The sequence below is a fragment of the Pteronotus mesoamericanus genome, unplaced genomic scaffold (genome assembly GCF_021234165.1).
Source record: "Pteronotus mesoamericanus isolate MK-2021 breed Mesoamerican mustached bat unplaced genomic scaffold, CSHL_Meso_final contig_1242, whole genome shotgun sequence".
Classification (NCBI taxonomy): domain Eukaryota; kingdom Metazoa; phylum Chordata; class Mammalia; order Chiroptera; family Mormoopidae; genus Pteronotus; species Pteronotus mesoamericanus.
The window spans coordinates 1,889,775-1,913,785 of NW_026555053.1; the positions used below are offsets into that span (position 1 = coordinate 1,889,775).

The window sequence follows — 24,011 nt, forward strand, 5'->3', positions numbered from 1 at the left end:
AGACGAAACTGGTTTGATATTAAAAAATGTACTAAAATGATCCACAAAGTGGGTCAAAAGAAAGAAACATGTGTCACCTAAAATTGTGGGGAAGACCATTTGATAAAGCTACACATCTACACACATTTTAACAATTAATCTAAAAAACAGAAAGAGGAGGATACTTTATTTTTATTGTAAGAACTATCTAGATCAAATCGCAGGGAAACACACTACGAAGGACATGGGAATTCCTGTAATGGAAGAAAGAGGCACCGTTATTACGCTGCTACTTGACACTGTCCTGGGGTCACAGCAGGTGCACTTCAACAAGGGATGGAAACTCTGGGAGGAAAGATTGTCTCTAAGGGAAAAACATATAGGTTACAACACAAAGTATAAATTTTTGGTATTCAAAACATATCAATACCACTGAACCATACTCAAAATAGTTAAAGTACCAAATTTGGTATTATATAGGGTGGGGCAAAAGTAGGTTCACAGTTGTGAGTATGCAACACAGAGTTTATTCTTGTATTATGATTTATGTTGTTAATTTCCATATGAACTGTAAACCTACTTTTGCCATACTTTTTTTTTTAAAGATTTTATTTATTTTTAGAAAGAGAGAGAGAGAGAAACGTCACTTGGTGGCCTCTTGTACGCTCCCTGACTGGTGGCAGAACCCACAACCCAGGCATGTGACCCGACCAGGTATCGAACTGGAGACCTTTCAGTTTGTGGGACGATGGACGCCCAACCCACAGAGCCACATCGGTCAAGGTCACACCCTGTGTTTCTTATCACAATTTTTCAAAAAGTATTATGTACATATATGAATATAAAAAGGCCGGTGCTGATCCCCATGGTAAGGGATAACTCTTATTTGGTGTCTGCATTTTTCAAACGGACCTGTATCATGACTACACTGTACTGAAAATCTGTGGCTCGTGGCTTCCAACAGACAGTGCAGGTCCATAGGGTGAGGAGATGGAAGCTTCGCACTTTGGAATGACCATGATACCAAGACAATATGACCAATTTTACTTATTATCCAAGAAAAATTAGCATCGAATAATAGTAAATAAAATCTAACACTGTATGAAGAGATGAGGCAACAATCAAGTGCTGTTTTCTTTTTCCTCTAGGAATAAAAGGGTATCTTAATAATCAGGAAATAATTAAATATAATTCAGGACATGAATTTTAGCAAGGAGAAGCTCTATAACTGCCTTCAGATGCTGAGAATGCATCAATAAAACTCAGTATTTACACCTAAATTAAATAAAAATATTTTTTTAGCATGTTAAGTAAGCAATATGAATCAATAGGTATCAGCAAACCTGAAACTAAAATACTTGGGACAGTTTCATTAAAGTCAGGGAGGAACCAGAAAGAATAACTGCTGTAACTACTATTAATGACCATATTTTTATAGGCAATATAAAAGTAAAAAGAAGTAAGACACACAAGTGTTAGATATCAGGAGAATAAAATCATTATCATCCCGGTAAAGGAAAAATTATTAAACTCAGTTGAAACTAAGTAAATGTTAAGAAGTTACTAGTAAGGCCTCTAGTTGTTTATTGGTTAAATTCTTTCCAATTGGTGAGGCTGCTAATAAAGTATATTTAAAAGAAATTCACTAGTTAGTGAATTTAGTATTATAAATCTATGACAAGGTTTAATAATCACAAACTGCTGAGATTTTCCTTTAAATAAATCAAATCAAATCTGTTGGTAAAACCCCACTTGCTAAGGAAACACACAGACACGCATTCAAACCACACCGACTTCTTATCAACCCAGAAACCTACCATGGCAGAACCAAAACCAGTTCAGAAAAACGCTAAGTAGTATTCATTATTTTCCTCATGTTGTAAAAAGGGGACTATCATATTTCCTCTTAAAATAAGCCCCTGAAATTTTAAAGATTTAACCATATGGAAGAGATCGGAAAGTGTATAAGAAAAGGCAAAGGATTTGGAATACTAATTCAATTTCCCCTCACATTTTAACAGGCGTCTGTAGCAAACATTTACTTTTAGAGATATTCTCAGTAGGGAACTGAACAAAAAGCTATTGTGTTTAAACATGTGAGGTCTCCCTGGTCCCATCTATACCAACTTCTCAAACATCAGGTTAGAATTAAATAATTTTAAACTTTAACTATTTCCAGACCACAAAATGTATTCCATACTTACCGGTCAGTATAAACTCTCCAAGTGAGTTATGGCCAAGTTCAAAACTGCAATCTGCGCTGCTCCAGCGCCAATAGCCGGACTCTCCTGAAGACCCTGACATCGCACGGACTCGTCCAAGAATTCCGTACAATGTTTTCATTTCCTCCCCTAACAAAGATTTTCATCTGCATTTGATAACTGACTTGATCGTGTCTGATGGAAAGCATATGGCTATCAGTCCGTCACTCTGCTACTATCTTCCTATTAAACAGGAATTATAACTTTCCCTATAAGCTAACAAGAGTAAAAAAAAAAAACAAAATGAAATTGCCCTGATCACTATAAACATCACTATGTTTTACTTTGTGATCTGGGTCCTATCATGGGTCTGCTAACATATAAAAGAAAACATGAGGTTACCCATGATTAGTGGTAGGGCCGTTTTAAAACATGTCCACAAATTCTTTGAAACGTCTCCCATTAAAAGGTGGAGTTGGTTCTCTCCCTTTGGATATAGGCCAGCTTCAGTGACTCACTTCTATCTAACAAAGACGATGTGACAGAAGGTTCTGGAGGCTGGGTCATAAAAGCTGATAAAGCTTCCTCCTTCCTCCTCCTACTGAGATGCTCACCCGCTGTGGGCAGAACCCAACCACCGTGCTGTGCGGAAGCCTAGCAGCCAGGTGGAAAGGCCACACGTCCCAGACCCAGTCCCACTCCCAACAGATGACCGGGGAGACAAACAGTGTCAACCACCAGCCATGTGAGTGACGTCCGACCAAACCCTGCTCAGCGGCAGACTCATGAGAAAGTAAGGCTGTCTGTGCGTTCAGCCACAAGGCCGCGGGGGGTTTACTGTGCAGCGGACAATGGGAACGTGCGGACTGGTTCACTCCATCAGCCACCCATCTTATGCTTTTCATTTCACTCCCCGCCTCTACCAAACTCCCCGTAAGAAGACAAGCCAGTCCTAAAATTTTAAAAAGCTGTGCCGACAAGCCTGGTCTCAGTCAGCTCAGCCTGGCAACCCGACAGCCGGGATGCCAGCATCGCAAACTTCCTCTTGGGCTGTTTGCTTTTCACGTATTACCAAACAGAATCCTTGGCTTTCTCTGTCCTGCCTTCAACTCACTCCTAGCTTTGAAAAGCTGCTATCATTTAACACCTGGCTTGTGAAACTGGCATACGAATGCTGCTACTGCTACATATACTCCAGTTTTTAAATCAATGAACAAATGAAATGTGCCTAAAAAGGTAATTCTGACTGTAAGGCTGGTAACTAGTTCCAGATGTTTTGATGGAGCCATTCAAATAGGTTACCAATCCAACGAAGTAACCAAATTAAAAATTTACTGTTCCTTCTAATGAACATGAGGAAGAGAAATATCCTAATTACTGAAGTAAGATTGTTCTCCAAGACACACAAGCCTTAACAGATTCCAATGATTTAGAACCAGAAGAGCCTTAGTCATCTGGGCTGACTTTTACGTTAGCGGGAATTCTTGCTACCAAACAAAAACACCATCGTTTGGAGCACTCACAGATTACCTGAACAGCACTCGTTTCCTTTTAAAACAACTACCATAACTCACAGCAAGTTACTGATTACTCAAAAGCACTAAGTTAAAGTCTAAGCACACCAGAAAAGAAGAACCAAACAAAAAGGGAGATCAGCCCTTTCCTTCAAAGGCGTCACCAAGTCTGTGACATGTAACCCTCAGAGCAGACACACGTGACACACAGCACCGTCCTACCCAGCACGTTGCCTGGTGGCACCTCCTCGAGATCTTGCAGCTCCCGTCCCATCAGGAGGTACAGGTGGTCCAGCGTGCAGCACGCCATGTGGGGGACTGGGGGGAGGTCATCCAGGGGAGCTGAGAAGCCTAATGGCACCTGGGAGAAGAAAAATGATTAAATTTAAGTGAAAAAAATTAATGTCTATAAAGTTACTTTTGTTCTAAAATAAGATGTGGTACAGTCACATTTTATGCAAATCTAAAACACACAAATTTGAAATGGTGTTATATGAAAATAAGTCTCACTTTATGAATAAACTCTGAAATAGTGAAACCTTTCATATATTTAAAAAGAGTCTAGAATCCCAAATAATCATAAGCTATATGGCTCAGTTAATATAAATTCTGTTGTAACCTGGTCGCATCACATAAGCTAATACACAAAAACCCCCAGACACAACCCCCTGCAGGTGTTTACGTGAACACTCACACACCAGTTCTGGTGACAACTGGGCCATTATTTCAAGTCATCACTACTCTTCTCACGTTACATTGTTTTAATTTTATTATAACGTCCTCCACATATCCAGCAACGGCTGATGCCAGTGCTCAGGAACACAAGGAAAGGAGTAACTTTTATTTAAGATATAAATATGCTATAAGGATAATAGATTGAGGAGCTCCCTGTACATTATACTTATTCTTGTGGAGATAGCATCTCAAATTACTCAAGTGTGGTCAAGAATTATTCAGTATCTTGAAGAGTATTCAAGGTACTGTCTTCAGTTCCTCAGTGACCTCCCTATGAATGCGCGCACCCCGCAAGCATCTCAATCACCAGCTTATCTCTGGCACCCACAGGGCGGAGGTGCTGTGAAAATGCGACGAAGAGAAAAGAATGTTAGGCTATAACTACTGTCACAAACACAAAGTGGGGGACAAACAAAGCAAGACAGCACATATGCTCATTAAAGCTCAGAGGAGGGAGAAGCTACTAAGTTAGGTGAAGCTCAGAAACGTCATAAAAATGATAGCCTTTCACTGAAGAGTGCACGCTCTGATTCAACGACAACTCTGCAGGGTACTCTACAGGTAGTCTGGAAAGAGGTATTAAAAAGCAGCATTAAATAGGAAAAAACAGAATGACGTACAGACACTACGAACATTCACTTAAACTACACATAAATTATAATCAGTAAGACCGTTTAACAAGGTCGCTAGACACAAGATCAATATACAAAAGTTAACTGTATATCTACAGATCAGCAGTAGAAAATATGCATTTTTAAAATCATTACCTTTTAGAATAGCAACAAAATATAAGGTAGTTAGGAATAAGTCTAATAGACATGATTAATGATCTTTATGGAGAAAATAGTAAAACATCAATGAAAAACATTTAAAATAACCTAAGTAGACAGATAGAGCTAACACACTGAAAACGCTGACTCGCGACGAACGCAGGCAGTGACCGGAAGCGACGCCAACCAGAGCCCCGCAGGGCCTCTCAGGGAACCTGGCCAGGAAGTGCCGTCTGCTGCTTCCTGCGGGTCCCGACAGGCTCCCTGGGCCCCTGGCATCGCCACCCTCCTGTGACCACAGCTGTTGTGAAGTGACCCTGCAGACAACTTGCTTATGTCCACAGACGTCCTGCCACAGCTCTGGCTGGTAGTTTCCTTCGGCCCTTTGGCTCAGGTGTGTTTGGATGCTGCTCATCTGCTTACAGACCCGCCTGATCAATTCCTGGGACCGGCCTTCCACGCAGCTGTTGCTGGTCACCTGCTGACTGCCCACGCGTTGGACCTGCGCCACCACGATTCTGGATCTCCCTATTTCTTGAATATCTGCCCTTGCCCTGGCTCTCGCATGACATCTGTTCTTACTATTTTTTCTTCTCGCCTTAAAGAGACAGCCTTAAAATTATTAAGGCCTGAAAACTTAGTTCATATACTACTTTAGCTTCCTAAATGCTACTACATGAGGCAGGTTTACCAAATGTTACTCTAAGGCAACACAAGAGGAGATACGGGGATCATCTGAATGTGCCTTCCTTGAGACGAAATAAAGCTACCAATAAGGTAATCACCAATGTCACTAATTTCAAAGACACCAAAACCTTGAAACAATATTACTAACGTTTTTCTTCCAATTCTTACCCGCTGCAAAAACTCAACAGGGCTGTATTTGGGCCCCAAGACAAAAATTTTCTTTCCTCTTCGAGCCACGCCACTGAACACCCGAGCAAACGCAATGAAAGCCTCCTGGCTGTTTTCCTCCTGTGGTGCAGGTTTAGGGGTTCCGCTCTCCACCTGCTGCTCCTCACCTGCCGGAGACAAAGGATGATGAGGGCCCAGAACGCGCTCTCCTGTCTCAGAACTGCCTGGAAGCAGGCGGAACATAACTATAAGATACATACTTGGCCCAGTTTCAGGAAAGAAGCACCAGGAACCAAGGAATATTGATAAAAGCTATAATTGCAGCTAGAAGCTCAAGAGCTAGAGGCGGAGTGCCCCAAATCGAGCAAGAACAAGTTCTGCAGCAAAGCCTGTGCAGAACAGCGGTACCTTTTGGCTCCTCTCCCTCTGGACTCGTGTCCTGGGTGCTTCCGTCTGAGGGCAACCCCGAAGGTGCCTGGCCCTGTGCTGCTGCGAGCTTCTCCGCATGCCTCTGCCTCGCGCGCTCACGCCTCTGTGCGATTTCTTCCTGAGTGAGAGGTCTAAAGGGTATCAGAAATATGTTACCATCTGGCAACATCAGGCACCTCTCAGCTGGCTCAGGTAGGATAACAGCAGGCATTAATCTGGCTGGATAAGATGACAATTGGTGCCAGGTCCCCCCTGCCGGCAGAAGGTTCCTCCCAGTCTCTCCCCAGCTGGACAGCAGGCGGGAAGGCCTAGCAGGCTTGCTCTGAGAATGCTGCGGCCCCAGCTATTCTGAGCTTACAAACCAACGGGCCGAAGCCCCACACAGAGCTGCACACAACAGCAGGGACCTTCCTCAGATACGCGCCTGCCACGAGACACACACCATTCCCAAAGCCCAGCGCCCCCCTGGCCTTACCTTGGCCTATTCTGAGGCAAAGCCTTTGCATCAACTGCAAACATTTTGGAAACAAAGATAATAACTGGAGCAGTATCTTCACTTCCACATTTCATAAAAGCTAAACAAAAGGAGAGTAAACATGTCACTATCTTTTTCCTTATTAAAAATCCAAACTTTTCCTGGAAAACAATTAAGGTGTTCCGCTTATGGCATCATCTAAATATGTAAGCAGCTTATTATCTTTTATAACTACAATAAAAATTCCACTTAGAATACTATAAAATTGCTAGAAAAGGAGAGCAAGAACAAGTAGAATTGGCAAAAATGAGGAAAGAAAAGGAAAATTAGCAGAGTGGGAGGAGGGCTGAGCGACCTCCTATACAGAGCCAAACCTAGGAAATGGGTTCACCACCCAGCACAGCCCGAATAAGTGCTCCCCTGTTTCCAGTGCAGAAGGTATCGAGGTGAGGAATGTTACCAAAGGTCAGCAGTCAATAAGGACACTTGTCAATAAAATGCAAAAAAATCAAAGAGATTTCCAAGCCCCATGATACCAAGGTAGAAAATGGGCAAAAATATATTGTCATGACAGCAATGAAAAATCTTAGAAATATCCATTATTACAAAGATGTCAATTTTCCCTAAATCTATAAATTTTATACCATTTCATAGCACGTATGGACATTTTTCTTAGCCTACACTAGAGATATAACATTGGTTAGTAATGTTTTGAAAAAATTTTCAAAATCAAAATATTTTACACGTTAAGTTAAAGAACCCACCAGTAAAACTCAAACAAGAAAGAAATCCCCCAAGTCAGAACTGAACGTGCGGCCGTAGCCTCGCCTGGGAAGGCTGTGAGAGGTTTGCGGGGTGTCCGCCTGACCCGGCCTTGTCCCAGCATCCCTGCTGCCGGCTGCCAGAGCACTAAGGGGGCCAAGCGCAGGAGCTGGGGCACCAGCTGGGAAGCCATTACAGCAGCCAGGTGAGCGGCCATGCGAGGCCCACGGAGGCAGAGGTGGAAACACTGGGAAGCAGTGAACTCTGGGTGTATTTCAAGGGGAAAATAAAGAGGATTTGCAGATGGACTAAAGGCAGGACTGTAGGAGCCATCAGTGACCCCCAGGCTTTTCGACTGAGCCAACGAAAGGGCGGAGGTCCGTGTGACGGAGAGGGGACCAGCAGGAGCAGCAGCCCCGGTCGGGATACAGAGCGCTGCCCGGTGGCAGTGCTGCTCAGCCGAGGGCGGAGAGGACGTGTGCAGCTGGACACGGCGTGCGCAGTTCAGGGAGCAGGGCTGCAGCGGAGCCACAGACGTGGCAGTTGTAAGTACAATGTTGTCAGACAAAGCCAGGACAGTGAATGCAGGTGCCGAACAGATGAGGTCCAAAGACCACCCTTGCTTCGGGGCACCCCACAGTCACCAAATCACAAAAGTGGAGACCAAAGAAACAGAGATTAAGAATAAGGAGCCAGGGAGACGGGGAGAAAAGCAGAAGCACATGGAAGCCTAGAAGTCAAGGGAAGAAAGTCTCACGGAGAAAGGAGTGACCACCTGTGTTAAATGACAGTGACAGATCTCGTCAGATGATCGGACGAAGGAGAGTCAGGAGGGGCCCTGGTAATAGCAGCGGAGGGATCTGGGGGCTAGAGATCGCAAATTCAACCGAATGGGGAGAAAAGAAGTGGAGAAGTGAGTGCACGCCACGGGGTTCATAGGGCCTCACCGAGCTTGGAAGAGGGGCGCCCTTCGCGCGGGGAGCCTAGATGCAGGGCTACCGAGGGGAGCACAACCCCTGGGACCACTTTTCTGCGGCCCCCAGCATGATGTGGCAGCTCAGGATACAGGCCTGGCTATTTAGGAATACGGGATGCAGCCTCCTTACGAGACTATGGCATGAGATCGGCGCTGAAGGGGTCTCCAAGCCTCCGGTCCCCCACCCCTCTGGCAGAGAAAACGGCGACAGCAAAACTGAAACCCTGGGAGAAAATGCAGTTGGCTGCCTGTGGCAGTGGGGTCTACAGCAGCCCTGACCTGGGACGACTGAACCGAGTGCGCGCGCTGCATTCGTTTGGGCCTCACCTGCTTTCAGCGCCTGGGTTTCTGGTGGAAGAGAGTCGAACGCCTGCGACCCCGCGCACATCAGTCTCTCCACTCTCTCCGGAGTGACATCAAGGGGACTAGGAAGTTTCCGACACACCATAGCTGCAGCCTGTCGTTAAGGACTCAAAAACCTGAGTGAGGGCACTCACCAAGGCAGACGCACGATACGGGCTACACACCGAGGTCACCATGCAGGTCTCTACAAGGAACGCCTCGGCCGCACGGCTGCATCACTGTGCATCGTCTCTCAACACATGGCTACCCCTCCAGGGAGCTCACGGACTCACCAAGCCCAGAGGGTTCTTACGACAGACACCCTAATATGCTGATGATCCACGAACAAGTGAGGACAACAGAGCCTGCTTGGTATCTTAGCTACCTGTGACCTCGAAATCCTAATGGTTTTTCACAGGGTTTAGGTCTACATAAGCTTTTCATGAAACCACCATCGGCCACCAGCTGTGACAGCAGAAAGCCCGTTATCCGAGCCTGTGTCACTGTGGGGTGAGTGTCCTCATCAGAGCCCTGGGCTGAGAGCACACGCTGGTCCACTCCCAGGACCAGCCCCCTCTGCCCACCACAGGGGCACGATTGATACACGCAGATCAATGGAAGGAAGAGAGTTTAAATTCACCTATGAAATTACTTCATGTAATGTAAGCCATTTCAAAGTAAGTCTTTTTGGAATCACTAACACGATGAGCAGTATCAACACACTAAAGAAAATACGGTACTACATAAAACAGTGACCTCATACAAACACCTAACTTATCTAATTACATGTAAAACTTAGTAAAATAAAAAGTTTATATTTTTACTAAACAAAAATAAAAATATCTTTTTAGAAATATGTTCAGTTAGGCTGGTATTGGTATAAATACTAATTCGTATTAACTATTAAATATGGTTTCACACACTAAAAAACCACAGAAGCCTTATTTTGGATTGGAATGCATCATTTCCAAAGGATTTCTTGGTGGCCAGTAACTTTTTTTTCCTGTTTTGTCAAAACTGGGACTTCATTAAACAACCACTAAAATAAAGGATACCGAGAACAGCGTGGGATATGGGCAGCCACTGGCTGCAGATGGCACTGATCTGGACTTTAGGGTCTGAGTGTCGTGCCTCGCGGGCTCCAATTTTTAATCCTAAGGAAGTCACTATTTTATCAATTTTTTCTTTGTCCCTACAGTAAACACACAACATGGCGGGGAAGGTCACATACGTACATAAAGGAGCAGTGATGAAAACAAACTCGTTACTTGACACGTTTATCGCTTATGCATTCCTCTTCTACAAAAACGGAAAACGAGGGGCAGGGCCCCCGGCACAGACGGAGGGGCTGCTCCCTCTCTGCTTGCGCACTCGCAAACGAACCTTTCTTCAGGGCCGTCCACGAAGCGCCGCCCCGCAGCCTCCTTACACAGGCCATGCCAACTGGCGACGCTGCTTTACAAAGACATGCTCAAAAAGGTATGAATCTAACTCCACAATAACCGAGAAACTAAACTTACTACAGCAAATTTTCTTTTCCACTTGTATCGAGCAAGTGTTTGCCCAAGGTCCCCAGTAGGGATCCTAGGTATCAAGCACCTTTCCTACTACCATCACCATTTTATTTTAAACCGGGGTTGTAGACAGAAAGGTCCAGTGTCTCTTCCCACCCTTTTATCTCTGCACCTTGGCACTCTATGAAATACTCCCATTCCACCCCTCCTGCCACCCCTGACTTGGGCTACGCGCGCTCCTGTACACGTTGTCTTCGAGCCCTGTGACCAGCTCGTCTGTAAAGGCTCTCTTCTCCTCTCCGCCTCTCTCGGCCGTCCCAGCATGGGAGCTGAGGCAAACTATACTGTCCCAAGACAAATAGTCTTACCGTTTCAAGACAGCGTCATACAAACTCCATATATTTTCCAGGATTAACTGTACAAATAATGGTTTCTTTCCTTTTGCCTGTAAAAAGGAATATACATGCTTAGTTCCCGAGTATTTAATAGGTATCTTAAATATTCATTATTGACATGTTTTATTATAAGTTTCATTTCTAGTAGAAAACATTTATTCAACAGTAAAGTACAGGAAAATAGTTATAGTAATACATTGTTCTCTTCCTCTGGGAACTATGGACTTCACAAACAGTGAGACCACTTGGGGGACGTATCACTTTCGTCCTCAAAAAAACCACGCAACACCCAGGCTGAGCGAAAACTTGACTCTGCACGGACAGGACTTTCCATGAACTTCGTGCTCAAGAATGTTCTTGAACATGAAGAGTACTCAATTTCAAGGGAGAGAAAATGAAAAACAAAAAAACCTACCACTGCTCTCACAGACCATGCAAATAATAGCAAGAGCCCCTTCCAATGGACACCCTCACACAAGTCAGAGGGACCATGAACTGCAACCTCCTTTTTGAAGAGCTAGTGGCAAGGCATTAGAAAATTAAGCCACTACCTTTGAACGTTTGGTTAAAAAAAAATAAAAAAGACAACATGAGACAAACATTTATGCAAAGATGCCCTCCATAGCTTTACTTATAATATCAAAACATTTGAAAATTAGAAATAGAAACTATGTCCAGTCTCAGGAGGGCGATGACGTAAAGGCTGATGCAGTCACTACATACACTAACAGCAGGGTACTTGCGCGACAGGAACTATCCTCACGGCTTTTCTTGGATGATTTCACATACTCATCACAACCACCCGAAAAGGAATGTCCTGCTCCCTCCATTTCACAGATGAAAAAACCAGGTCACAGGGGACAAAGCTGGCAAGAGCTGGAGCTGAGCTCAGACACAAGGCCAGACTCAAGCCACGCGCTTCCCCAGCTCACTGCCCAAGCTGCTTTTCACAGACACTGTTTATTTAAAGCTTTGGGTGGCTGGGGACGATGCTCACGGTGGCTTTTTCCAGACATAATGTCAAGCAAAAAACAGCTCCATTAGACAAACAGTATAATCTCAACGGAAATATATATATTTATCCAAAAAGAATAAAACAAATTAAAACCATAGTGTAAGCAGTGTTGGCCTCTGATTTTTTCCTTTCCTGTGTCTTTAGGAGTACTTTGTAGAAAGAATCTATACACTCATCAATGACAGTAAATTTATAAAACCCTGAATTTCACAATGAGGGAAAAAGCTTCCGGAAACGGATCCTGAGGCCACGGACCCATCAGCCCAGCACCGCCTCTGTCTGCAAAGGTGGGGCCCAGGGAGCACCCCGCTCCCAGAGCACTCACGGGGCTGGCGCTGGACGGCAGAAGGCCTTGGCCGACGCCAGGACCCCAGGGCGGGCCAGGCGGAGGTGCGTGGAAGAATTGTCTCCCTACGGGGAAGGCGACACACAATTGTGGGATGCAAAATGCATGTCTTCAAGTGACCAGGGTCTGAGGTTTTTCTCCTCTTAAAAAAAAAAAAAAAAAGCAATTCTTTGTCCCCTATATGTAAAGGACTCTATGTAAGGAATACCTGGATATAAGATTCATGAACTTTAACCAAATATATACAGTGAAAAAAATCCTTCCCGTCCTGACCCACACAAACCAAAGCCAAAGCACGCCTTTCTCAAAGGTGTTTCCTAAGGCAGGCCTGTCACCGACATTCAAAGGGGACATACGTGACATTACCTGATCAACCTTCATAATCTTCTTAGCCTTCATATTTATATAATAATCTCCCCACAATGTTTTCAAAAGAACTTCCTTTTTTATACCAATTTTTTGACTGTAGATTTTGGCAAAGTGCTCAATTCTGAAAGAAAAACAAGTGTTTATGTTACTAGCAACAACAGTAAGTATGAATATAGCCAACACCTGAGGATTCCTGTGCTATGTACTGTTCCAAGTGCTTCAATATGTTACTAAATGTAGTCCTTTCATCTCTTACGCAGGGGTACTGACCATCTCCCCCCTCGTACAGAGGGATTACACAGGTGACGAGTGAGGTTAGGACCCAAGCCCTGGCAGCCTGGCCCCAGAGCGCACATCCCCATCCCCATCCCTCTCTGCCCCTGTGAATCGAAGCCCTGCCGTGGCTCCTTTCTTAATTCTCTGTGTGTAAACAGTGGAGACACCAGGATACAGGCTCCAGCTGCTCATGGCAACTCTGCCGACAAAAGACTGCTTCAGCCCTTCACCGCTACAGGTGCCGTTCGCTCCTGAGGAAAGCAAACTTCACAGCCGGGACCTGCCAAAAGGGATTCTTTGCACCCCGGGTCGCAGAGGAAGCTCACACCCACACTTACTCAACTCTCCTCAGCCCTCAGAGAAACGAGGCAGCCACCTGGCAAATGCAGGTGCTGAGTACAGTGCAGGATAAAGGACCTGGAAAAAAATTTTTCTGCAGGGAATAGTGTGTTTAACCTAAGGTCTGAGTCCAACTCTCCAAGTACCAGCATCGTGAAAGACACCTGCTATTTCGCCCACTGCCGAAGGAACCCAACATTAACACACTAATTTTTTGCATGCCGGTCCGCTGGGGGACTGCCGGAATCCAGCGGTCACCTGCAACCGGGTCCAAGGAGCTGACATTCTCTGATGACACTGGGGGAGCAACAAGACGCTGGGAGAGTGGAAGATCAAGTATGGTCGGACCCAGAGCCGGGAAAGGCATCAGGCAGTAGCCTAGATGCGAAGGAGGCACTATAAGAAACAGCCACAGATGAATACCCATGTTTCACTGAAGGCCAAGAGACAGAAAAACAGCCATTCAAGAACCCAAATTCACCTGCTTCCGCTTAGACATTCTGGAGGGGCCTCAAGTGTCCACTCCTTTCAAAGTAATTCACTCCAGTAACCTTTATTTCCCATTTGATCCAACAGTTCTTTATTTAGAAGACTTTTTCTTTTAACTTTCCAAAATTTTACTATTATATTATTTTACTTGTACTTATAAGGGCTATGTGTTATTTATTTGTACATGATAATCTATGTGACTGTAAATTGTTATTATTACTCTATTATTAATTTGTAACTTTTCTTGTCTTTCTGAAGGAGGGGCCCTTCTCCACAAACCTACAGCTTCCCCCAGAAAAGGGCGGGCTGAAGGGAGCCACCCTGGTCTCCCACCTTCAACCTCTGCTCCCCAGGGGAGGACAGGAGGTCAGTGGGGGACCTCCCGGGGCACAGTTCCTGTGCCTGACAAAGGAAACAGGCGCTGTCTTGTTACCTGCTCCAGGGACCAGCAAAAGGAGAGCTCTGTATTCTTTCTTACAACTGTAGTTCATCTATAACCACCTCAAACTACAAAGTTCAACTGAAAAAGCCAGCGGAGCAGGATGTCCACAGAGGACGCCCACTCACCGCGACGCGGCCGACTCACCCGAAGCCCCAGCCGTCTATGGCACTGGCGAACACCACGCTGCCCTGGTCGGGGGAGAAGTACAGGTGCGAGTCGTCCGTGTCCTCCAGGCCTGTGCTCCAGTCGTACACCTGCTCTCCCGAGTCCGAGGGCGGGTTGCCCTGGGACTCGCTCGCTCTCTCTGCTCGCTCCTCCAGGACTTTAGAAGTGAAAAGAGTTCCCGTGAGCGCATTGATCTAGGAGAGATGGGGGAACGGCAGAATGTCATTATGATGCTTGGCGCGCCTGCGGCAGGAGACCCTGCGACGAACGCTTGTTAAGCCTGGAATCATCCATCAGTCAGTCTGGGCTCCGATTAAGTTGACACTTATAACAAGAAATAACTTCCATGCCATCAGCCCATTCTTCCTAAACCCAGCAAAACTAAATCCTAAGGCTTTTGAAGGTCACTTCTGGGATCACTGTTTTCACGCAAACACTAATGTGCTGGATCTTTAACTTGTTTGTCAGGACTGAGGCCTGCCACCCCTAGAACTCGTGGTTTTCAACCCACACAATCCTAGTTTGCAATTCAGCCAACTCCTTGGCCGTTGCTCACATCAGCTATTTGAACTCGTCACTACTGTCTTTGGGCCCTCTTCCCGACCTCGAACTCCCAACTCCTGCCCCTCTCAAGTAAGTAGCCATAGTTCTTATCTCAGAGAGAAAATGGGTCCTATTCGGCAGAAACCCTGCAAGCGCCACCGGCCCCTCCCCTCGCGCTGTAAGCAGCAGTGTCTCACCTGCGCCCACCCCGTCTGCCTCTGGCGGGCGGCAGACCCGCTGACCCGGCCTTGTTCACTGCTCTACCTTCAACATTCCCTCCCTTCAGCAAATCTTCTCAAGTTGGCCTCAACAATGGTGCCCCACTGTCTTGAAGAAGAAAGTTAAACCTCAACACACAGCATACAAGGTTCGCATAATCTAAGCCCTATATTCCTTTCTACTCCCACTCTTGTCATCGCGCAGCACGATCCGATTCTTCAGCTGTAATAAATAATCTGCAGTCTTCGAATAAAACACTGTGCTATGCTTTCCCCTGCGTTCGAGACTACGCATCTTACTCCTGTCTCGAATGTCTCTGCCACAATTCTCTACCTGGAGAAGCCCGTCCTTCTCTAATCTCAAGGCTTCCATGGCAAAAACTTTTCCGAACTCTCTCTTCCCTCCGGACCAGATCGGGGTGAGGCGGCCCTCACCTGTGCTCTCCAACCACACCAGGCCTCATCACCTCATCGTTCTCCAAGTGTCTCTTTTGACTGTCTATCTCCCCAGCCACACTCTGAGATCTTTGGAAAGAGGGGCTCTGACCTGTCTGTCATGACATTCACAATCTCTAGCACACAACAGACACCCAAGAATTCATTTATTCAACATATAACTGTGTAAATATTCACTGAATAAAATGGATGAATGCTTGGGTAAAATTTCACCTCAAGACAGGTCATAAAAAAAACCAAAGAACTTCCTAATATCGCTTCCCTTTGGAACCAAATGACAAGCTTTTACACCAGACAGCATTAAAACCTATTGTCCAAGCTTTGCCCTCAAGGATGCTTCCGAAGGAGGGGACTCCTAAGAGGATGCTTGTCTCACTGCCTCTGTTGTGGTTTGATGATCCCAGAGCATAGGAATCTTAAGCAGAAAAGTTCTGAATAAAGGAATTTTCTGTAGCAATGCCTCATACTCAACCTAGCAATTTCCTTACAACTCCTCTTTGAACGCTGATTCTTAAAATTCTAAAGAGAAGAATAAAATACCTGTTCTAAAATATTCTTGAGGTGAGAATAGGCCTCCTGTGGGGTGAATTTCAGTTCCACTATCAAGCGATCTATCTTGTTAATCACTAAGACTGGACGGATGTTTTCGAGCCAAGCTTGTCGCAGAACTGCCTGTGTCTGATTAAAACAGAAAGGAAAATAGAAAACGCATGATTGGAAGTAATTAAAGCACATTTAAAACTCTTGATTATTATCAGCTCATTTCCATATTCCTTTATCACAACTCAGACTATGCCACTCAGACCAAAGTGCTCACTGGACATCCCCAAGTACAGAACACATCAGCAAAGAACTACAGGCTAAAAATCGTCCTTGCCTTCATGGAATTTATTTAAGAAGGATAAATAAAACTGTAAAAGACAGTTTGGTGGAATTTTACACATACACAAAGATCACTGAATACATATAATACAAACACGTTGTCAACACACAGGCCAAAAGATAGGACATGTCCCCACAAGTCACTCCGTATACCTTACCGATCGTAATCCCATCTCTTAGCATTGATCACTACTCTGAAGTCAAGTGTGTTCATTTCACTTACCTTGTCAGGATACCAAAGACACTGTATATACACTAGCTTCTCAAATTAAGGTACCTATGCCCTTAGGGGAAATCAGAAGGGAAGCTACAGGATAATTATGCAATACTAATTCTTAGAATTATCAACTTTCCTCCATTTGAGTAATTTAAACTTTTATTATTGTTTCTACAAAATATTATAAATAAACATTAAATAAAGGGTGTATTAAGAAATAAGATATAAGATGACAACATTTTTAAGATAAAACATAAGGTTTCGAGAAAAAATTATTAGAAGAACTGAGATTAGAGAGCCAGTCTGAACTCCATGTCCACAGGAGCTAAATGTTCACGTTGGCCTTAAGGGTGTAACTTTCCCAACTCTGATGGAGAAGATGAGAAGCACTAGATTAAGGTGATGGACGAGGAGCGGGAAGGGGAGAGAGGGAGGAGGGTGTGTTGGTGGGTGGGGGCACAACTGTAGACTGAGGACCCAACAGAGAATTTCTCTTATCGAGGGGACAGCTAGCGCTCAGTAACCTCTCAGAATTAAGAAATCTTTTCCATTGGAGTAGAACCACCATATCGTCCCAAAATTCAACATTCCCGCTTTTGCTGAGCCCCTATACAAGAGAATACCAAGACACTTTAAGTTTCTAAAGTTAAAGTCACCCTCTCTAATATCCCTTTAAAACTTGGATGATTTAACTCCATCACAGACCGGAACATTATCGAACATAAAATGTAAAACCAATTTTCTGAATATCAGTGAAATGTCTAAGTGCACAGAGTAATCAACAGTCAGTTCCTCCTCTTTCCCACCTTCCTTAACCAGTTAAATATTTTCACATCACAATGCAGAGCCCACTTACCTGTGGACAAACTCCTTCCACAGCATCGACCACAATGATGCACCCGTCACAAAGGCGAACAGCCGTCGATACTTCGGAGGAGAAGTCCACATGTCCTGGAGAGTCTATCAGATTGATCAAGTACTCCTCATTATCTGAAATGAAGTTGGAAGAAAGACATTGTCAGTTGTGTAGGTAAACAATACTCTTCCTCAGGCACTGCAGAGAAAGGAAGTTTCTAAGAAACGACTGTAAGCTAAAGAAGGCAAAGGCTCCATCAACAGCTGTCATTCCAATCTAGAATTCCCATCGATGGAACTATTGATTCCAAATAGCATTTATAGAAAACGTTCAAAGACTTGATTATTCTAATCGTTACCACTTACTAAGAGCCTCCTGCGACCAGGCACAGTGCTAAGCAAGCACTTTTAATGTGCTAACTGCACCTTACTGAATCCTTGTAATACCCCATTAGATAAATACGTATTACTGTCCTTGCTTTACACATTAGGAAGCTGAGACTAAAACAAGTCAGTGCCTGAGAGGGAAGGCTGTTCAAAGAGACCAAAACAGGAAAAGCCACTTTGAAAAGACACAAAGCAGTTGGCCAATCATTTCCCCATAAATTCTCAAAGAGCATGTGTGAATCTGCTCCATCATGATTTAGTCAATTCCACAAAAGTTTAAGGAGTAGCTTCTATGTGCCAAGCAGTGCGCTACGTGTTCTCGCACACACTATCTCCTTCAATCCTTGCAACAGAAAAACGTATGAGGCTTAGAGCAGGGAGACCACACATGCCGACCTGCTCTGTCGTAGCCCGGAAAGCCCCCCACGGCGCTAAGCCCACGTCAGTCCCAGGCAAACCAGAACCGGCCCCCCAGGTTACAGAGCCTTCACAATGAAACATAAGCAAGTATACCACGCAGAGAAAGAGTCATTCATGAGAATTCTATGCTTGTTCCCCACTTACTGCTAATTTGCCATAATTCTCTTTTCAAAGGCAACATAAGTATCTGAATGCTCGAACACCTGCATATATACTTTGCTTTTGCTCCTCCTCTTACCTCTGCTTTTCAGCTTCTGTGGGCTCCAAAATGACCACAGGGCTGACCATCCTAACTTAGAGCCACTTAAAGGACTTTCCCCAATGCAGTTTTAACAGCCTGATGACTTGTGCCCTAAACATACTGATAATGATGAAACAGCAACAATAACCAAGATCAGGGCTCACATCTGTAGGCCGCCTATTTGTGCCTGGTATCATTCTAAGCATTTTACAGACATTTAGTGTCTGCTTACAACAATCCTTGGTGGTAGTTACAACTATTAACCCGATTTTATAGAGCAGAACAGGACAGAACAAAACGTTAAATATCTTTCTCCAGGACATTCAGCCGGAACCCGACTCTAAGGAAAACTGCCTAAGATCAAACAACGCAAAATGGCAGAATGGAGGTTCAAACCCATCAAACTCCAAAGACATACCGTTAACCATTCTACTCAAGACGGCATGCATTTCATTGCAAAAGCCAAGATGCCCCTGGGAGTGGATTCCTGAACGGCAAGTTAAGGATTTCAAGGTGCAGTGGGCCTTGCTAATAACTTGCTATCATGGGATTGTCACACTCATTCATCCCACGTTAATTCCTTAATTTTCGGAAAGGTTTCCATTCCCACAGCTCTGGCCCAACCAAACTCCTAAAACCTACCCATGACCTCTGGACAAACACATAACTCCTTCTCAATCCCTAGAAGAGTTACTGTCAAAATGACATCCTTATTTGGGGAGAGCAAGCTGTAACAATCACGGCAACCCAAAGTTATGTAAGTAAGACTCTAAACCTAATACACAGGCGGCAGAACAGAACAAGGACCCAGCCAGGGGATGGGACACTAAGGCTGAGCTGGCGCAGTCCCAGGACTCCTGACTTTCCTTCTGAAAAAAATCCACAGTCACCTGGGCAGATGGGGCGGGGCGGGGCGCAGCTGTGAAGAGGCAGTTTTTCTGCCTATAAGCCACCCAGAGGTTCCCAAGTACATCCACGTCTGGGCAGCCTACCTCTGACAACAAATCGTTTGGAGAGGCCAGAATGCAATTCGCAGAATATAAAGCAAAGAAACTGAAGCATGCAATTAATACAGGAAAAGAGAAAAGAACATGGAAGATTCAAAACTATTTCTCTTTAAAAGACAGCTCGATTTACCTTTTGCATAATGCAGTGAAATGGCACTGGATTTCATGGTGATGCCCCGGACCTGCTCATCTTCTCTGCTGTCCATGTACCGTAACTGTAAGAATGCAACACATGCATCTTTACTTCCCAGTGAATTAAAGTGTAAAGTTAAAATGGAATGATTTGGACTTTTGTTTTAAATGCTTACCTTTTAAACTATTTAAATGCCATTTGTGTTTTAAGGAGAGAGGGGTCAGAGAATGAAAGTTGTCATGGGGAAGAGACACAGACAAATTCAAATACATTACCACTTCCCAAATGCATTCAAACACCACATACCCTCCCCCAAAAGTTGCTCGTTCAAATTTCAGCTGTGAATGACTGGGCAGTCCACAAACAATTTACAGAAGGTGGTATTGGGGGTAATTTTCTTCCATTCATCAAGAACAGAGCCATTCTTTTCTTATTCATAGGCCCTTTAACAAAGTTTGAACAGAGATTCAAACAGAGTTCTCTAGAAGCAAGACAAATCTTCATTCCTTGCCCCAGATTAGATTTTAAACACTTTTTTTTTTTTAAAAAAAGAATGATAGAGTAGAAGATATTTTTAACATCGCCATTTAGCTGACGGCTTTCACGCAGTGTTAATGGCCACAGGAAGGGCGTTGCAGAGCACTGGTGCGGAGGGTGGCTTCGCCCACCTGGAGAGCTCCCTGCTCCAGCTCCTCGGCCTCGGCCCCGGCCCCCACTGACCTCCCTCTGGCCTCTGCAGAGCGGGCTGGCCCCTGCCCTGCCCTGCTTCTCTGTCGCACTTTTGAAAACTTCTTAACCTTTATATTTAGTCATTTCTTTCATTCAAAAGCCTTGAGAATAACTTACTGTCATGGGACTGCCACACTGATTGATCCCACATTAATTTTTCAGAGCCGCTTCCATTCGCACAGCTCTGGCGAACCAAACTCCTCAAAGCCACCAACAACCTCTGGCCCAGCACAACAATGCACTCAGTCCGTGCCCTTCTGGTCAGCGTGGCATGAGACACTCTGCGTTCGTCACCCTTTGCGTGTGTGTGAGCAAGCTCATGCTCGTATGTGAAATTCTTCCAGGAGTCGAAAATCTCCTGGGTTCCTGTCTCTCCTTAGGTCCCACCGCTGGCTCCTCTTCACCTCTCGGAAAGGCCTTCTTCCCAAGGCCTCAGTCTCCTGTTATTCTATAGCTGTATGTTTCTTAGTTCAGTATCCTATGTGTATTTTTTTGATTCCATTTTGCTTCTCTATCTCCTCTCTTCTCTGTTCCCAGGCACAAAGCCTGCTGATTATATTCTCAATTCATTAAGGGGAGGAACATCTCTAGTTTTGTACTGCAAGTAAATTATTCCAAGTCCTTTCAAAGCACAGCTGGAAATGAAGATGTTCTTAACTTCATTTCCTAAAACATGATTTTCATCATGATGCACAGAAGCCTTCCTTTGGTACCTGGCTTAGCCTCCAAGGTCTCTGATAACCTGACACCTCCTCTACACCAGCGTGTGTTCTGTCTCCGCAGTTTACTCGCAAATCGTCCACTCAAATCAAGCACCACTCACAAGTCAGCCTTTTCCCACTCCATCCGCCTTATTTCCCCCCAGCTGATGGTTTCTGTGCCTTCTCCTCAAACCACCCAACTCATCCACCTGCGAAGAATCTCTTCCTCTGTGAAAACTCCCACAATTATGCCAGGGTATCATCCGACTCGTTTCACTTAGAGGACCTCTAAGAACACAGCAAACGGTTCATCGCATTGCAAAGAGCCAACACGTACAAGTACTTGTCAAATGTAACAACGTACCTTGCCTGCCAGGCGGCTGGAGATGATTCCATTGCTAGATATGAGACAGTCAGCCAGAGTAGTTTTTCCTGTTAAAACGACAGCATTAATTGTATCTCTAACAGATTTAACATTTAACCACAAGAACTGACTCCGCAAACCTTTCCTGTTTACCTGGACTGAATGAAGCAAGACATGGGGGCACCCTGAAGAGTTTAACTACCGTTTGGAACACAGTCGTCACCTGCAAGGACACACATCCTAGCACTACGGAGCCCTGTCCAGGGCCCAACCCTGTCGGTCACGTCGCTCTACCTGAAACGCCACCAGGCAACTTGTTTTAAAGTGCAGAACGTCTTTTTGCATTGACGCGGAATTTACATGCGGTAAAAACGCCCAGACTCTTAGACAGTGATGAGACAAACCGCCATGCGACGCAAAATGCCTCTGCCGGACAACTTTCATGTAGGTACGCGCGCCCGCCCTACACGGCTTGAACCAAGTTTACGTCGCAATCATTCCATCCCTCGTCCAGCGTCTTTGACAGCGACAATGCCTCGGATCGTCAGCGCATAACTGCGCAAAATGACGAACCGGAGCTCGGCAACCTTTTCCATTTTATTTTCTCTGAGTAACACTGGGTCAAGACGACAGGTTTTTCACTTTACAAAGGCACGGGAAACAGGCTTCGCATTTTAATACTCAAGCCCTCCTTCAGAATAAATAAATAAATAAACAAACAAACAAATAAATGGCATTATTCGCATTTTAATACTCAAGCCCTCCTTCAGAATAAATACATAAACAAACAAACAAACAAACAAATAAATGGCATTATTCGCATTTTAATACTCAAGCCCTCCTTCAGAATAAATACATAAATAAACAAACAAACAAACAAATAAATGGCATTATTCGCATTTTAATACTCAAGCCCTCCTTCAATAAATAAATAAATAAACAACCAAACAAATAATGGCATTATTCGCATTTTAATACTCAAGCCCTCCTTCTAAATAAATAAATGGCATTATTCCCATTTTAATACTCAAGCTCTCCTTCTAAATAAATAAATAAATAAATAAAGGCATTATTCGCATTTTAATACTCAAGCTCTCCTTCAAAATAAATAAATGGCATTATTCGCATTTTAATACTCAAGCCCTCCTTCAAAATAAATAAATAAATGGCATTATTCATATTTTAATACCCAAGCCCTCCTTCAAAATAAATAAATAAATGGCATTATTCGCATTTTAATACTCAAGCCCTCCTTCAAAATAAATAAATAAATGGCATTATTCGCATTTTAATACTCAAGCCCTCCTTCAAAATAAATAAATAAATAAATGGCATTATTCGCATTTTAATACTCAAGCCCTCCAAATAAATAGATAGATAGATAGATAAATAGATAGCTAGCAACACACCAGCGGGCAGACCCCCAGGGAGCTGCCGTCCCGGCACAGGTGTGACGTCGCCCGTCACAGGAGGTCGGACTTGCTTCTCAGCGGGTGTCCCTCCGCGGACACACCGGGGAGGCACAGCCCCTTAGGTACGGACCGCAAGACCTTCAAAGGGGGTTCTTACCGTGGTCAACGTGAGCCAACACACAGATATTTCTGATGTTGGCGGTGTTTTTCTGGAGCTGGACCATCTTATCCAAACTGTTGAGCACCATGGTTCCTTATTTCCTGGGACTGACAATTGAAAAGGGGGTCACGAAGGGCACCTGGGATGAAGGGCGCGGCGTTAAAATAATTAAAAAAAAAAAAATGCTGGGAGCTGACGAGACTCCTCACGTGCGTCCCACGGGGACGCACGGACGTTTCCGGGACGGCGACACCCCCGGGGCTCACGTCCAACCGGAGCAGTGAAGCCGACACCCGATCACGACGGCGCCCCGGGAGTCGGCTGAGCGCGCCGGCCGGGACGCGGCGAGGGGACGCCGCGGGCCAGGCTCGCGGACGTCCCTCCCGCCCCCCTCACTCGCCCCGTTGCGCGCTCCGCGAGGTGAGAAGTCCCCGGCTCGGGACCGCCCGCGGAGCCTGAGGAAAGTTTGGGGCCACGTGCTCACTAACCCCACGCCGCACTGAGGTCCTCCATCCCCGCTTCCAAGGGAAACACCTCAACGCTACACCCCTTCACCTCAGCGCGCAGGTCCCCGGTCCGCACGGGGCAGCGGCTCGTCCCCGCCCCGCCCGTCTGCCGCCGCCGCCGCCGCCGCCTAGGCGCCGTGGGCCCCACCCCGCCTCGAACACCCTTCGGCCCACCAGTACGCCGAAGCCCAGGGCTGCCCGCACTCACGCGCTCGGCCGCCCGCCGCCCCGCTCGGACACCTCGTCGGGTAACACGCGCGTGTCCGAGGCGCCCACAGCTCGGCGGGTGCAGAATGCCAGAGCGCGGGGCGGGGCGGGGCGGGGCGGACGCACGACCTCTGACCCGCGCGTGCTGACGCCACCGGAAGCTGGCGCCGCGTCGGTCTCCGGGG

General features: G+C 45.4%; 1 protein-coding gene across 2 annotated transcripts in view; it reads right to left on the bottom strand.

Annotated features, from left to right (window-relative positions):
* EFL1 (elongation factor like GTPase 1) overlaps positions 1-23,939 on the bottom strand; it is a 65,040-nt gene extending 41,101 nt beyond the window's left edge. The window contains exons 1-15 of one of the 2 annotated variants that reach the window (XM_054589057.1): positions 23,828-23,939; positions 23,111-23,220; positions 21,542-21,609; positions 19,745-19,829; positions 17,561-17,694; positions 16,146-16,283; positions 14,368-14,582; positions 12,675-12,798; positions 10,921-10,997; positions 10,094-10,230; positions 9,024-9,146; positions 6,959-7,058; positions 6,463-6,614; positions 6,055-6,221; positions 3,917-4,055 (exon numbers count right to left, since the gene is read on the bottom strand). In XM_054589057.1, coding sequence (XP_054445032.1) covers positions 3,917-4,055; positions 6,055-6,221; positions 6,463-6,614; positions 6,959-7,058; positions 9,024-9,146; positions 10,094-10,230; positions 10,921-10,997; positions 12,675-12,798; positions 14,368-14,582; positions 16,146-16,283; positions 17,561-17,694; positions 19,745-19,829; positions 21,542-21,609; positions 23,111-23,201 — 1,750 coding nt within the window. In that variant the 5' untranslated portion in view covers positions 23,202-23,220; positions 23,828-23,939. The remainder of the gene's footprint in view (positions 1-3,916; positions 4,056-6,054; positions 6,222-6,462; positions 6,615-6,958; positions 7,059-9,023; positions 9,147-10,093; positions 10,231-10,920; positions 10,998-12,674; positions 12,799-14,367; positions 14,583-16,145; positions 16,284-17,560; positions 17,695-19,744; positions 19,830-21,541; positions 21,610-23,110; positions 23,221-23,827) is intronic. The other variant, XM_054589066.1, reaches the window with a different exon arrangement.
* Between the last annotated feature and the right edge of the window lie 72 nt (positions 23,940-24,011).